This window comes from Podarcis gaigeae (genome assembly GCF_964106915.1).
Source record: "Podarcis gaigeae genome assembly, chromosome: 3".
Taxonomy (NCBI): domain Eukaryota; kingdom Metazoa; phylum Chordata; class Lepidosauria; order Squamata; family Lacertidae; genus Podarcis; species Podarcis gaigeae.
Window position 1 is genome coordinate 64,091,703 of NC_139680.1, and position 14,253 is coordinate 64,105,955.

A 14,253-nucleotide genomic window follows, 5' to 3' on the forward strand; every position below is an offset into this window, starting at 1 on the left:
AAGGCTGGAACACCTCCAGACATTGCTGAATTACAACTTCCATGATCCCTGAACACTGGCCATTGTGGCTGGGCTGTTGGGAGTGGGAGTCCCACAGCCCTGCTCTAGATCTTTGTGTCCATAACTACAGTGATTGTTATCATTCACAAAGACTCAAATACGCTCTGGAGAAGATGGGCTGGTTCCCTGTTTTCTCCAAGGACAGGACTAGAACCAATGAGTAGAGATTACACAGACTTCCCACGGGCATCTGGTTGGCCACTGTGAGAACCGAGTGCTAGACTAGGTGGACCTTTGATAGGGTTGCCATATTTCAAACAGTGAAAATCCAGACAGAAAAGTTGCTGAGCTTTTTTTGGCCAAAACAGCACTGCCTATTGGGCTGTCATACATTTGCCCAGACACTGCTGCCAAATGAAGTATTCCAGATCTGTCCAGAAAATTCCTTTCAGCTAAGTATCACTAGAAACTTCCCAGTGGTGAGAGCAGTTCAACGGTGGAACAGATTGACTCAGGAGGTGGTGGACTCTTCCTTGTTTGCAGTATTTATGCATAGACTGGGTGGCTATCCATCAGGGACGCTACACATGCAACTTGCATTGCAAATCCTGCATTGTGAGGGAGGGTTTGACTAGATGATCCCCATGGTCTCCTCCAACTCTGTAAATCCAAGTAATTCAGACACAGGTTGCCTTGCTTGCTGTCAGCAGCCCATGTTTTGCACCACCACCTCTCTGGTTGTTGCAGCTGTTATTAGCTAGCCAAAACAACTTTTTAGGGGGGAAATTGAAGGTTGTGTTGCAATCAATAACCACCACTATCTTCACAACCTCAATCAATAGCACAGTGTGAATAGATCTGGGACAGTTTAATCTCTACAGTTGCAATAGAACACATTGATTAATTAATGTTTTCAATTAACCTCCTTTGTAATGTAAAAAGGAAAGGTTCTGACATCTCAATTTGAAACAGTTGAGTATCAGTTCCATGTGATTCCTCCAATGTTACTTCAGAAATGCTTTAAAACTTCTACACATATGGCTTTGCTTTAGAACAGAGGGGCCTAACCTTACTCAAGACAAGGGTTATAGTGGCGCACAGTTGAAGTTTTTTATGTTTTGATAAATTGAGAGGGGAGTTGTCACACACACACAAATCAAAATGGGGAGCCTGCAGAGAAAAAAAAACCAAAAACCCTTTGGCCAATGACACCACAGTGGAAGACCCCATACCAACACTAAAATAATAATAATACTAATAAATTTATTTCTTTTTAAAAATAACATATGGGGATGGGTCTTGGGAAAGCAATGGCAGATAATCCACAGCCAATGTACACCACTGGGCTGTGGGTTATCTGCCATTGCTTGTTAGCATGTTAACATAACATGCAACTGATACCTATTCCGCTGGGAGATGCTTTGCTTGCACAGTTCTGTAAAGAAGCTTCATACTTTTCCTGGAGCAATATTTGAGACGCTATGGAGGTGATGCCATTGCACTGAAATTCATTGTGATTGACATACAAGTAACAGTGCTCCAGTCTGAGATATCAGAAATGTTAGGCTGTGAGCATGGCTGTTGAATGGAGAACATTGTTTTTGTCAAATTTACCTGTGTTTGAGAGCAACCTAGGGGAAGGCAGTAATCACCCACCTTGCTCAAGATATGACTAAGGAGAGCCTAAGTGTGCTGTTTGATCACTTGGTCCTTTTGCCTAAATATTAAGAAATTTCAAATACCTTCTTTCTTTCTTTTCGCACAAAACACAAAACTTTCAGATATTTACATTGCCACCACTAGACATTGATACATATTTTTCCTCAGAATGTGGTGGAGGAGCACGCAGATGCCACACATAATGAAAACAACACTTTGATGCTATTGGGGATGATGGTGTACTTGATACTAAGCCAGAGGTGCAAGCAGAGAAGACAACTTTGCATAATAGGCTCATAAGGATCATAATAGAATTGTCATATTTTCTGTTGCGTGAAAACAGAGAGATAAAGAGCTGTCCCATGAAGGATTAAAGAAAGAAAGCTGACGTTTTGGATTTATCTCTTCTGGCATTCGGCACAATTGAGGGCCCCCTCCAATACATGAGTGAGGCTTTGAGAATGGCACAGAAGAACTGAAAGTGAACATACGAGTCTTTTTTGTGATCGCATGTCTTCCTTTCAGTGATATGTATGGGGACATTTTATCATAGGAGAATAGTGAAAAAAGGAGATGCAGGAGAGGCTAACAGTGCATTATATACAAATGGGAATAACAGACTCCCAGACCCTTTTAAAAAGAAGAAAAGGGCAGTCACCTTTTGAGGGGGTAATTTAGAAGTGGGAAGCAGCATGTGGGTGTGCACTGAACTTCCTTCACAGGTTCCCTTAAAAAAAATCAATGTTTATATATAAATAAGGTCTCGTATTTTTACATGTTTAAATTTCATCCTATGCAATATATTTAACTTATAGGCAATGAAAGTTTGGAAGAAAACTATGTCCAGGACAGTAAAATGGGATTTGTTATCAATGCCATCTATGCTATGGCTCATGGCCTCCAAAGTATGCATCATGCCCTTTGCCCAGGACACATTGGACTGTGTGATGCCATGAAGCCCATTGATGGAAACAAACTCTTGGATTTTCTGCTCAATTCTTCATTCATCGGCGTTTCAGGAGAGGAAGTTCGAATTGATGAGAATGGAGATGCTCCCGGAAGGTAAGCAACTACGGCGTCTTGCCTTGTTAATAATCCTAGCTTGTACAATTGAAGCAAGAAGCTGATACATTTAACACTGTAAATCAGGGATGGGGAGGGGGGCCCTGTGCTCCTCTAGTTGCTACTGTACTTCAACTCCCATAAGCCCTAAGCAGCATGGCCAATCATCAGGGATAATGGGAGTTGTAGTTCAGCAACATCTGGAGGACCGCAGGTACTCCATCTCTGCTATATAGTACAGCAGATGAATAGTACCAGTAAGGGGGAGCAACTTACCCAACCACCATGTTAATCAACAAAAGGCCATTGAGTTCCTTCCTTCATATGATAGCATTGTTGTTGTAGTAGTTGTTGTTGTAGTTGTAGTTGTTGTTGTTTAGTCGTTTAGTCGTGTCCAACTCTTTGTGACCCCATGGACCAGAGCACGCCAGGCACTCCTGTCTTCCACTGTCTCCCGCAGTTTGGTCAGACTCATGCTGGTAACCTCGAAAACACTATCCAACCATCTCGTCCTCTGTCATCCCCTTCTCCTTGTGCCCTCCATCTTTCCCAACATCAGGGTCTTTTCCAGGGAGTCTTCTCTTCTCATGAGGTGGCCAAAATTGTAGTCTCAGCTTCATGATCTGTCCTTCCAGTGAGCACTCAGGGCTGATTTCCTTAAGAATGGATAGGTTATGATAGCGTTAGGCACCAATAAAGAAGGTATGGCACAGGTTCCAATGAAGCAAAAACAAAACATGTAAAGAGTTGTTAGGGGAAAATAATTCATTTTCTTACTTTTTTTTATAAGAATGTTTCTATGTTAATTACCTGCAGTAGAGGTTTAAAGCTCAGTTATATGAAAATACTGTTATGCTATTAAGCTTCAAATTCACACATTTTACTACAGCATTGCAACGTAATACAACAAAAAGGTAACACCTATAAAAAAAAATGAGCAAACACCACTTGTGTAAGAAACCTCTGGTGGACTCAAAGGCTTAATATATGGTGTGCAAAGCTGAGCAAGAATGCACTCCATATAAGTTTATTCACAAAGAATCACTCATTTTTATATTAAGAATTCTTAATTACATTTATTTTCTTCATTGAAATAGCAGAGGCCTTTATATTTGACCGTGTTTCTATACAAATATATTCAGTAAGTATCAAAGCAGAAACAAAATAAAATGAAAGAATACATATCAAGAACATTTTATGCTTTGCTGATTATTTCACAATTGACTTCTTTGATGGATCTAATTACAAGCCACAACTTAAATACATTCTGTAGACTGTCAGATCGTATAAATGTTTTTATTTTTTGCTTACTGTGTATATCAAATTAATGATAGAAAGCAAAGTTCTGTTCCAAAACATGATTCATATACAATATCCAGTACTCCAGCGCAGCATTTGCTAACCAGCCCCAATTCAGATGTTTTGGACTACAAATCCCATCTGTCCCAACTAGCATGCTGTAAAAACAACTATTTAAAATATTCAAAAAAATTAAAGTAAAAACAGCAATAAACTAAAAACAGATTAGCAGGTGCTGAAAACAGTGCAGTGAAGGCACTTACCTGATGTCACTAGGCAGGTTCCCAGAGTACAGATGCTGCCACACAAATTAGGAACTGGTATTAGGTGGCACCTGTAATAGTGGCAGTTCTGCACATCAAAGTGGTTGAGCAGACATATTATGGGGTAAGGTGATCTCACAGGTAAACTGGTCCCAAATTGTTAAGGACTTTATATACTAATAGTAACACCTTGAAATTAGCCCAGTAGCAAATTGGCAACCAGTGTTGATACCTGAGCACAGGTGTTCTATGCTGACACAGTCTCATTCCTTTTAGCAATTGTGCAGCTGCATTCTGCACTAACTGCCAACTATGTACTTAAGAAATATTAAGTGAATATATTCCTGCAGATCTTGTGGGCTGGTGTTAGCCATAGTAAAGATCTATAAGAAATATTAAAGGGGGAAATTCTTCAGGTGAGACATAAATAGCCCTGAGTCCTTCACTAGCGCATCAAAACAGGCTAATCTAATGTTCCTTCACAGAAGATAACTGGCTTCTGGAAAAAAGATAAATGATGTTTATGCAGCCTGGGGTTTCCAAAACTGGGAGGCTTTTTCAGCATCTGGCAAAGTGTGATAAATAGCTGGCATTTTATGGACAGATTAGAGGCCACAGGTTTGACTGGCCATCTATCTGTACTTCATCAAAACACATTGCTAATTCTAGTCCGGTTTTCGTGTCTGCTATATGCTCAAAAGCAGAACATTAGAATTAGGTTCAGTCAACAGCAGGTGTGTCATTAAGGCTGCAGACTAAGCCCTACTGAACTCAATAGGACAAGCATAAGATTGCAAGGTGACATTACAGATGTAAGAAACCATGTTGTCATGACAATGTGCATCAGGTCTGTGTGCTGCCCAGGGTGGTAATGCATCCTGCTTTAATGAGATTAACCTTCTAATTATTATTATTAATAATTAATAATTAATAATTAATAATAATAATACCCCGCCCATCTGGCTAGGTTTCCCCAGTCACTCTGGGCGGCTTCCAAAAAAATATTAAAATGCAATGGTCTGTTAAACATTAAAAGTTTCCCTAAACAGGGCTGCCTTCAGATGTCTTCTAAAAGTCTGGTAGTTGTTTTTGTCTTTGACATCTGGTGGGAGGGCATTCCACAGGGCGGGTGCCACTACCAAGAAGGCTCTCAGCCTGGTTCCCTGTACTTGGCTTCTCTCAGTGAGGGAACCGCCAGAAGGCCCTCGGCACTGGACCTCAGTGTCCGGGCAGAACGATGGCGGTGGAGACACTCCTTCAGGTATACTGGACCGAGGCCGTTTAGGGCTTTAAAGGTCAGCACCAGCACTTAAGAAGGCATGCCTCTATTTGAAGTCATCCTCTAGTTTAAGAGCTGTCTAGCCTAAGATCAAGAACTGTAAGAAGGGAGAGCAGATGCCACACAACAGTTGACAACTGTGCAACAGACTGAACAACTGCACTGGTCTAAAGTCTTCCTTGCCATGATGATATTTTTGTTTTTCTATTTAAATTATAGCAATTCTTTCCAAATTTGTATCTATACATAGTGTTATGAGTTTTGGGGGGCAGGGGCGCCAGACCCCATAATCCCTGGATCTAGCACGTGTTAAAAACTAATAAAATCTTCTAATTCTGGGAAATAGCCAAGCTAGTTTCCTGGTGAGGTGATGAGGTTTAAGGGGCTCAGTGTAAGTTAGCAAATGTGTGGGATCCACTCCCTCAACAGAAAAGGACAGAGTTTGGAGCAGAAGTAGCAGTGAAGTGATCTAGAAGGAAAGCAGCAAGCTAGAGAGAGAAACAGAACGTTTCAAAGCACAAGGAAACACAAACCCTGACTAAGTGCCTGGAACTCCTGGAATCTCACACCATTCAGAGATTGGGATGGCATGCAACACTATAAATCAGCTTATGCAAATTTTGTGCATCTCTGTGCCCTGTTTTGCTCACCGTCTTTTAATGATACATTTCCTCTTTTTTGACCACAGGAGTTTGCATTTTATAACAAACTGTGCCTTGTTTCATAATGCAAACTGCGGTCTGGTAGCAAACCATGGTATCAAACCAGGGTCTAGTTTGGTTTGATAACTAACTATGGTTTGCACAAACCATCGTTTCCCACATTCCCTGTTGTTTTAAGAGCCCCTAGCAAACTGGGGGAAAGCTCAGGAAAAATTACTTGAAATATTTACATCTAAGCATACGGAAATTGAAGTAAGATGCCCTTGGAACTTTGGGGCATGAAATCTTCTGAAAATACAGTTTAAAATTGACTCGCAGAAATGTGAGACAGGCATTATCTTGTTTCAACCTCAAGGGGAGAAAAAGATTGGGGCACTGTCCTTCTGCTCTTCAGAATCCGTTTGATTTGCCTGCCCCTCATTACTATTCAGGACACAGGCACCTGTCTGGCTTTTCTGTACAGTTTTTCTTTGCATCTGTATGGTTGTGACACTCAAGGGAGAAAATGCCTTTGCCTGAGTCTAAAGCCACCAGCTAAACAGACCAAGCAGCTGCCTCGAAAGAAGCCCGTCTCTTGCAATTTCTAAGCAAAGTAAAGGGTTTCTAGCTGCTTCTTTCTCCTGTCCCTGAATCTTGATCAAAACACTCCTCTGCTTGCCACCCACAACCATCTTTTCTTCTCTATCTCAACAACCGGCTTGTCTGTCTAGACTCAGTGGTGATTCCGCCTCCTCCTTCCTCTGCTCCTTTTACTCCTACTTCTTTCTCCCCCACCTTGAAATTACTGCTGTCAATCTTCCCTTCTGCACAATCCCTTATCCCTGTAAGAAGAAAAAACAGCATAGCGTGGTGGCAGCAAACGACTCCTTACAATGTAGTGCTGGTATGCGGTGGGCAAGGAGCGTGGGCAGAGGATGAAAAGCCTTTGGAAGCATGTAGGCTGACTTTGTTTTGGTCTTCTGCAAACATAGCCTACCTCCCATGAGCAGGCGAACAGCAGATTTTCCACTTGGATAACTAAATGTTCATGAGATGCTTGCAGAGCCGCCTTCCATCCATTATTAAACACAACCCTGTGATTAATTTATGTCAAGGATTCTCAGAGCACATCATAAGAAGCCTCCGTAAGTTAATGAGAACACGGGTTGGGCCTCCACAGGTTTAACAAAGACAGGTGGCTCATCTGCCAAATCACTTTAAAAGGACCCATCTGTTCCCTGAGAGAAGGTGCCAGGAAAAGAAAAGAAAAGAAAAGAAAAGAAAAGAAAAGAAAAGAAAAGAAAAGAAAAGAAAAGAAAAGAATGATCCCTGAGCCATCAGGCTTATCTTATCAGTGACAGAACCACTTCTTTCAACTTGGGACTTGCCTCATTCACAGGCAAAATGGGGAGGTGCAGTTTGAAGGGCCAATGGAATTTTAGTGGCTGTTGCATACAAAGATTACAAATGGAGACTGATAAAACTAATGCCATTCCCCATGAGTGTTGGAGAGCCACTGATAGTTCAAACCCCTGGTGACCACACCGCAGCAGTTCTTCCTTACTCTTCCCTTTCAGACACTGATAAAAAGACTACAGAGATTTCTTCAGACACTGTTAAAATACATTCAGTCAGAAACCTTCTCCCTGTATAAATAACATCATCTGATACTGTGTGTTAAGAACTGACGCTGCAGATTTTGTAGTGAATTTATAATACTAGTGTTATTAAAATGAACTACAGTTTGTTTGATTGCAGTTAATCCATCCTAGAGTTGGTTTCTTGTAATGGTGCTTTTAATTTGCATTTCTGTTCTAGTCTTGTGAGCTGATTTGAACACATTAATGTGGAAAAGTAACAATAATAATACAAATAGATAACCACCAAGCTTTTTTTCTGTCTTAAAATTAAAATCATACACGCAATTATTTCCTTATTTCCATTTTTATTTCAATAACTCAGCATTGCATGACTGTGCTTTATATTACTTAATTTAAATGAAACACAATCACTGACACAGGATGGGATCGCCATGCTGCTAAAGCCTTTGGCAAGACGGTGGTTCTTTCTCCGATAAATTTACATTAACAGGCAGGTGCCCTGGAATTTTGGTACCCCAAGTAGTTGCCTAGCTTATCTTTAGAGTTGTGCTGGCTCTGGGACCAGCCAGTTATTTCATTGCCCTGACTTGATCCTGACAAACTGAAGGGAAGCCGTTGTCAAAACACTCACTTCTAAAGATTTGGTTTCAAATGAAGAGCATGAGCTGAAAGAAGTTAATTGGAAGAAGTCTTCCATTTAGAAGCTGACCAGAACAGGAAAAAGAGACCCTGGTCCGCCTAGAAATGTTTAATTTGACTTCCGCACTCTGCTCTTGTCCTCCAGGTATGACATCATGAACCTACAGCACATAGAAGCTAACCATTATGATTATGTTTATATTGGGACTTGGCACGAAGGGGTGTTGAATATTGATGACAATAGGATTCAGATGAACAAAAGTGGAATGGTCCGGTCGGTGTGTAGTGACCCCTGTTTGAAGGGTCAAATTAAGGTATGTTGCCAGTGCTTGCTCATCTGATCTATATCGTGCGGCGGGTGGGGTAGTTACTGTTAAGATCAGTGGTGTCCAAACTTTTTTCAAAGAGGGCCAGATTTGATGAAGTGAAGGGCCATAGGGGCTGACCAAAAGGCCAACCAAATTTGTTGACCTTTTTTTAGGGTTTTTGAGCTTTTTTTAGGGTTGGAGTTGTTGAGCTTTTTTTTAGGATTTTACCCCAGGAAATAAACTGCCACGGGGGCCAGATTAAACCAACCTGCGGGACATGCCCCCCTTGGCACAGAGTGCTATAAATAAATAAGATTCACATAACATTTCAGTAAATCTGCATCTCTTTGCAAAAATTTGCTCTGCTTCCAGGAACCATGTGAACAGCCTTATTATTATTATTATTATTATTAGCCTCTCCTTTGTTGGAGGTTTTAAAGCAGAGTTTGGATGGCGATCTGTCATGGATGCTTTAGCTGAGATTCTTGCATTGCAGAAGGTTGGACTAGATGACTCTCAGAGTCCCTTCCTACTTACCATTCTATGCCCTCCCCACCCTCCCATGGTGACCTAGCCCTCCTGAGCATATCTTTGGAGGGTGTGAGGGTCTGAAGCGAGAGTGATAAGAAGTCATCTCCCACTTCCACTCTTGGAAAGAGAGGCTGGATCCAAGTTTCCGTTTGTTTCCTAGGTATCATCCTGCCACTGTGACATTAATTCCTTTCACTAGCATTCTCTCTTTATACTTCTAACAAATGCTTGTCCCTTTGGATACATGAAAAACCTATTGACCTTGCACATGAAACCTGGCTTTAGTTTGTATAATTAGAACTTTGGTTTCTTCCTCAATTGACTTTCCTTAATGGGGCAGACCGCATTATGTGTACAATATGTGATGTAAACGTTACTGAACCAAATCAATACCCAGCATATTAGCAAGTTGTAAAATGTAACAGCAGATTCCTTGGGTGGGATCTGTGCTCCTACCTCACAAGCAGTTTTGAACGGCATGCAAAATACCTACCTACCAACTCAGTTTGTATCTCATGCAGTTTGTATCTCATGCAATTCACCATCCACCATGCTCATGTGGCATAAAAGGAGGTATTAATGAGAATATATTGCATGTATAAAGTTAGCTTGAAGGAGCAAAACGTTCCTTTAAAAGGGGACTGGGAATAAATTTTTAAAAACCCTTCAGTTTTAAAGGTTAGTGGAGTCCAAAAAGATCTAAAGAGCCACAGGTTCTCCATCACTAATTTAGTTCAGTATTTATATGAAGAGTTGCTTTTAGACAAAGGTATCTACTTCTTCCCTGCTGCAACAAAGAATTATTTTATATAGAGATGTCAAGGACTGACCTTGGGAACACCTGCATGCAAACCATGTGATCTTATGCGCTGAATCTGTATCCATTGTAGTTTCCGGGTTTATTTGTTTGCTAGCTTGTGGAGTGGGAGACGAGAAAGAGTGTTGGAAAGTACAAATGAGAATTTGTACTTGTAAAAAATTAATTTAGACCAAGCAAGTTGAGACATGAATACAAGTTGAAAGATTCGGTTATCACTATTTCCCAAGGCTGTGTTTCACTGCACCACACATTATATTACTGTAGTGAAATCGAGATGCCATTTAATATATTTTTAAATAACGTTTTCCATTGTTTTGGGGGGGTTTTATTGCAGGTTATAAGGAAGGGAGAAGTGAGCTGCTGCTGGATCTGCACAGCTTGCAAGGAAAATGAGTTTGTGCAGGATGAGTTCACATGCAAAGCTTGTGATCTGGGATGGTGGCCCAACACAGAACTGACAGGTATTGCAACTGAGAGGGAGAGTGTGCTTAAATACAAAGGGGAAATGCCGTGTGGGGGGGGGCATTGGTCCATTGAGCTACGTATTGTTGACACTAACTGGGAATTGCTCTCCAGGGTTTCAGGGAGGGATGCTCCATTCCTGGAAATGTCAGGAATTGAAATCTTGTGGCTGGTGCACGCCTCTGTTATATACTGAGATCTTCCTCAGAGGCCCTTCTCTGGGTGCCCATGCCATCTATTTAAGGTGGGGATCAATGGAGAAGAGAGCTGTGGCACCTCATTCATGTAACCTTTTTTTCTTAGAAGCTCATCTACTGCCTTTTATCTGCCAGGCACAGTACTTTTTATTTCCCCACATCTTACTTCCATGTATTTATCCCCTGCTATTATTGTTTCCAGCATGGCCTTTTTCTGTTTGGTGTGTGTGTGTGTGTGTGTGTGTGTGTGTGTGTGTGTATCAGGTATTGTAAACCACTCTGAAAATGTTGAATTAAAAGTGGCAAATAAATCAAGGGTCTTTAGGCATTTTTTCCCCTTAAAGATGGCCTCCAGGTCATTAACTCAAGCCTGTTCCAAATGCTTGGAAATGTTGCATATTTTAAAGAATCTAAAACAGCAGGTATATTTACAATAGTTTATCACCACATGTCTTATTATGCTTGACTATAGCAGCGCTGAGTCTGCTGGAACATTGTGAGGGAGTAAAATTGTGTGCGACAAATAATTATTTAAAACATCCAACCCATACATTTCTTGGAAACGTCTATGCCTTTTTCCTGTGCACAGCAAGCACATAAAATGCAAGCATATACAGACATTACTGTACATTCCCATGCCTACACTTAGCTATGCCTACAATAACTTTTAGCTAACCAAATATGTTAGCACATGACATTGGTCAGTTAGCATAAACATGCTAAGAAAATAAAAATGTAGCTACTTTTAAAATGATGTAAAATACAAATCGATGGAGTTTTCTGACTCTACAGGTCATACCACCAAGCCATGTTCTCAAATGATCATGCTGCTGGATTATGCCAGACAGAATAAGAACTGGTATACAAGTTATTAAAAGTGTGTGGTTATATTTAAAAGAAAAACAATGACTATAATTACCATAATCCTTTTATTATCTAGCTTTGCTTAATAAATAGCAAAAATATTCCAAGTTCTTTCTTTCTTTTCTTCCTTCTTGCCTTCTCTCTAATTTAGAGTGAAAGAATTTTACCCTTCCAATATTGGGATGGAGATATAGAGATAAACTATAATGATTTGTAAATCATTCTTGTGTATGTAAGCCACCCCAGAAATGTTAGAGTTATTGGGCATAGACTTTAATAATAAATTACACTTGATAAATAAATATCTGTTAATTCAGAGTTTCTCTTTGGAAAAAAAATGCTTTTTCTCTAGCTACACATTTAAACTTATCTGCCTTTCTTTTCTGTATCCTTTAGGCTGTGAACCCATCCCTGTAAAATATCTGCAGTGGAGTGACATTGAGTCCATTGTGGCTGTGGCCTTCTCTTGCCTGGGTATCCTGGTAACCCTGTTTGTCACGCTTATCTTTGCCCTCTATAGGGACACCCCTGTTGTCAAATCCTCCAGTCGGGAGCTTTGCTACATTATACTTGCCGGGATCTTCCTTGGCTACATCTGCCCCTTTACCCTGATTGCTAAGCCCACTGTCACCTCATGCTACCTCCAGCGCCTCCTCGTGGGGCTTTCCTCTGCCATGTGCTACTCTGCCCTTGTAACCAAAACCAATCGCATTGCACGCATCCTAGCAGGGAGCAAGAAAAAAATTTGCACCCGCAAACCACGCTTCATGAGTGCTTGGGCCCAAGTCCTCATTGCCTCCATCTTGATCAGTGTGCAGCTGACCTTGGTGATTACCCTGATCATCATGGAGCCCCCTTTCCCCATCCTTTCCTACCCCAGCATCAAGGAAGTCTTCCTGATCTGCAACACCAGCAACTTAGGTGTGGTGGCCCCAGTGGGCTACAACGGACTCCTTATCATGAGTTGCACTTACTATGCCTTCAAAACTCGCAATGTGCCCGCCAACTTCAACGAAGCCAAGTACATTGCCTTCACTATGTACACAACATGTATCATCTGGCTGGCCTTTGTACCTATATACTTTGGGAGCAATTACAAGATCATCACTACTTGCTTTGCGGTGAGCCTGAGTGTGACAGTAGCTCTGGGGTGCATGTTCACACCCAAGATGTATATCATCATTGCCAAGCCCGAGAGGAACGTCCGCAGTGCCTTCACCACTTCAGATGTGGTGCGTATGCATGTTGGGGATGGGAAGACACCTTGTAGGTCCAACACTTTCCTCAGCATATTCCGGCGGAAGAAGCCAAGTACTGGAAACCCAAAGTAAGTAACTTGACTTTGTGCATCTGTCAGTCTTCGTTTTTCCCTTTCTTAGTCTTTTCCCGTTTTCAGGAACCTTCTTACTTTTTCAACAAGGTTTGTGATTCTGCTACAACTTCTTTACATGAGGAAACAATGGAGGAAATGAAATCTGAACTCTGGCATAGTCTACAAGAATAACCTGTTCTTCTTCTCTGCTTCTCCTGTGCTACGTGTCAGGTGCAACACGCCTACATGCTTTTCTGCCATTGACCCCCAATCCTGCCTTTAACCTATTCTGCTTCGGTACACAGTGACATGCATACAAAATGGCGGTCACTTTTTAGCATTGTAAAGTAGCAACAAATCTTGGTAGCCATGTTTCTACATTTGTTCAAAATGTTATTTTATGCTTATCGCAGTACTGCCACATATGGAGATGGCGGCCCCCGGCTGGTGAGCAATAATCCCTATTATACTTGTTGACTGGTTAAGACTGAGTTGAAACAGTTAGCCTGAACACTCCTGTCTTGGAAGAAATATTTAGTCTGAAATACAGCTGTGCATTGATTTTCCCCAGCCTAGAGCTTAGGAGACAGCTGTTGCTTCAAGCAATGAAGCAGTTCAGACCGGAAGTTTAAATAGGAGCTGTCAGCCAACCCCTGATCTGAGCAGGTGCTTTCATGCACCTCCACTCCTCCCATGTAGCTTTGCATGCAGCTACCCAGGCATTTCATCAATGGCTATGAAGCTCCTGCTTGGTTAGCTGACCCTTCTGCTTCTGAGGCCCAGGGGGAGGTACGGAGATCTGAGAGCCAACCAGGAACCCAGGCAGGTGGTGTGAGGATCTCCCGTCCTGGGGCAGAGGTATCTGTGTCCATTTGCTCCCTGGTGGAGCTCTGCTGGATGGTTTTACACCCCTGCTCCTCCTCTGAGGAGACCTCAGATTTGAGGTCTGGGCAGGACAGAACCGCAGTAGTGCACTTTCAGTGTAGCCCCATCTATGGCAGGTAAGTAAACTGGGAGGATTTTTAACTGCTATTCCAAATCCAGGATTTTCAGCTCTCTTGCTTAGCATAATATGAACAGCCATGATGGAGTAGCTACTCTCACCCAAACCACCTTGCAAATAGTCTGGGAAAGCTATTGAACTATGCAGCACGTTTCTAGCAATCAGTCAAATTCAATTTAAACCAATGCAGACTTCAGCTGACTGAATATTTCCCTAAGAGATAGTAATTCTCAAATTGTTTATGGATCAGGTTTCAAGGCTTGGGAAGGAAATTACATCTTCTTGCTCTGTTATATGAGAGTGACAGAGCCTT

At 41.6% G+C, this 14,253-nt stretch overlaps 1 protein-coding gene across 2 annotated transcripts in view; it reads left to right on the forward strand.

Moving 5' to 3' along the window:
• GRM1 (glutamate metabotropic receptor 1) overlaps nt 1–14,253 on the forward strand; it is a 186,313-nt gene that overhangs the window by 147,930 nt on the left and 24,130 nt on the right. For both annotated transcript variants that reach the window (XM_083731611.1, XM_083731612.1), the window contains 4 exons: nt 2,475–2,721; nt 8,589–8,757; nt 10,437–10,563; nt 12,022–12,952. In XM_083731611.1, coding sequence (XP_083587737.1) covers nt 2,475–2,721; nt 8,589–8,757; nt 10,437–10,563; nt 12,022–12,952 — 1,474 coding nt within the window. The remainder of the gene's footprint in view (nt 1–2,474; nt 2,722–8,588; nt 8,758–10,436; nt 10,564–12,021; nt 12,953–14,253) is intronic.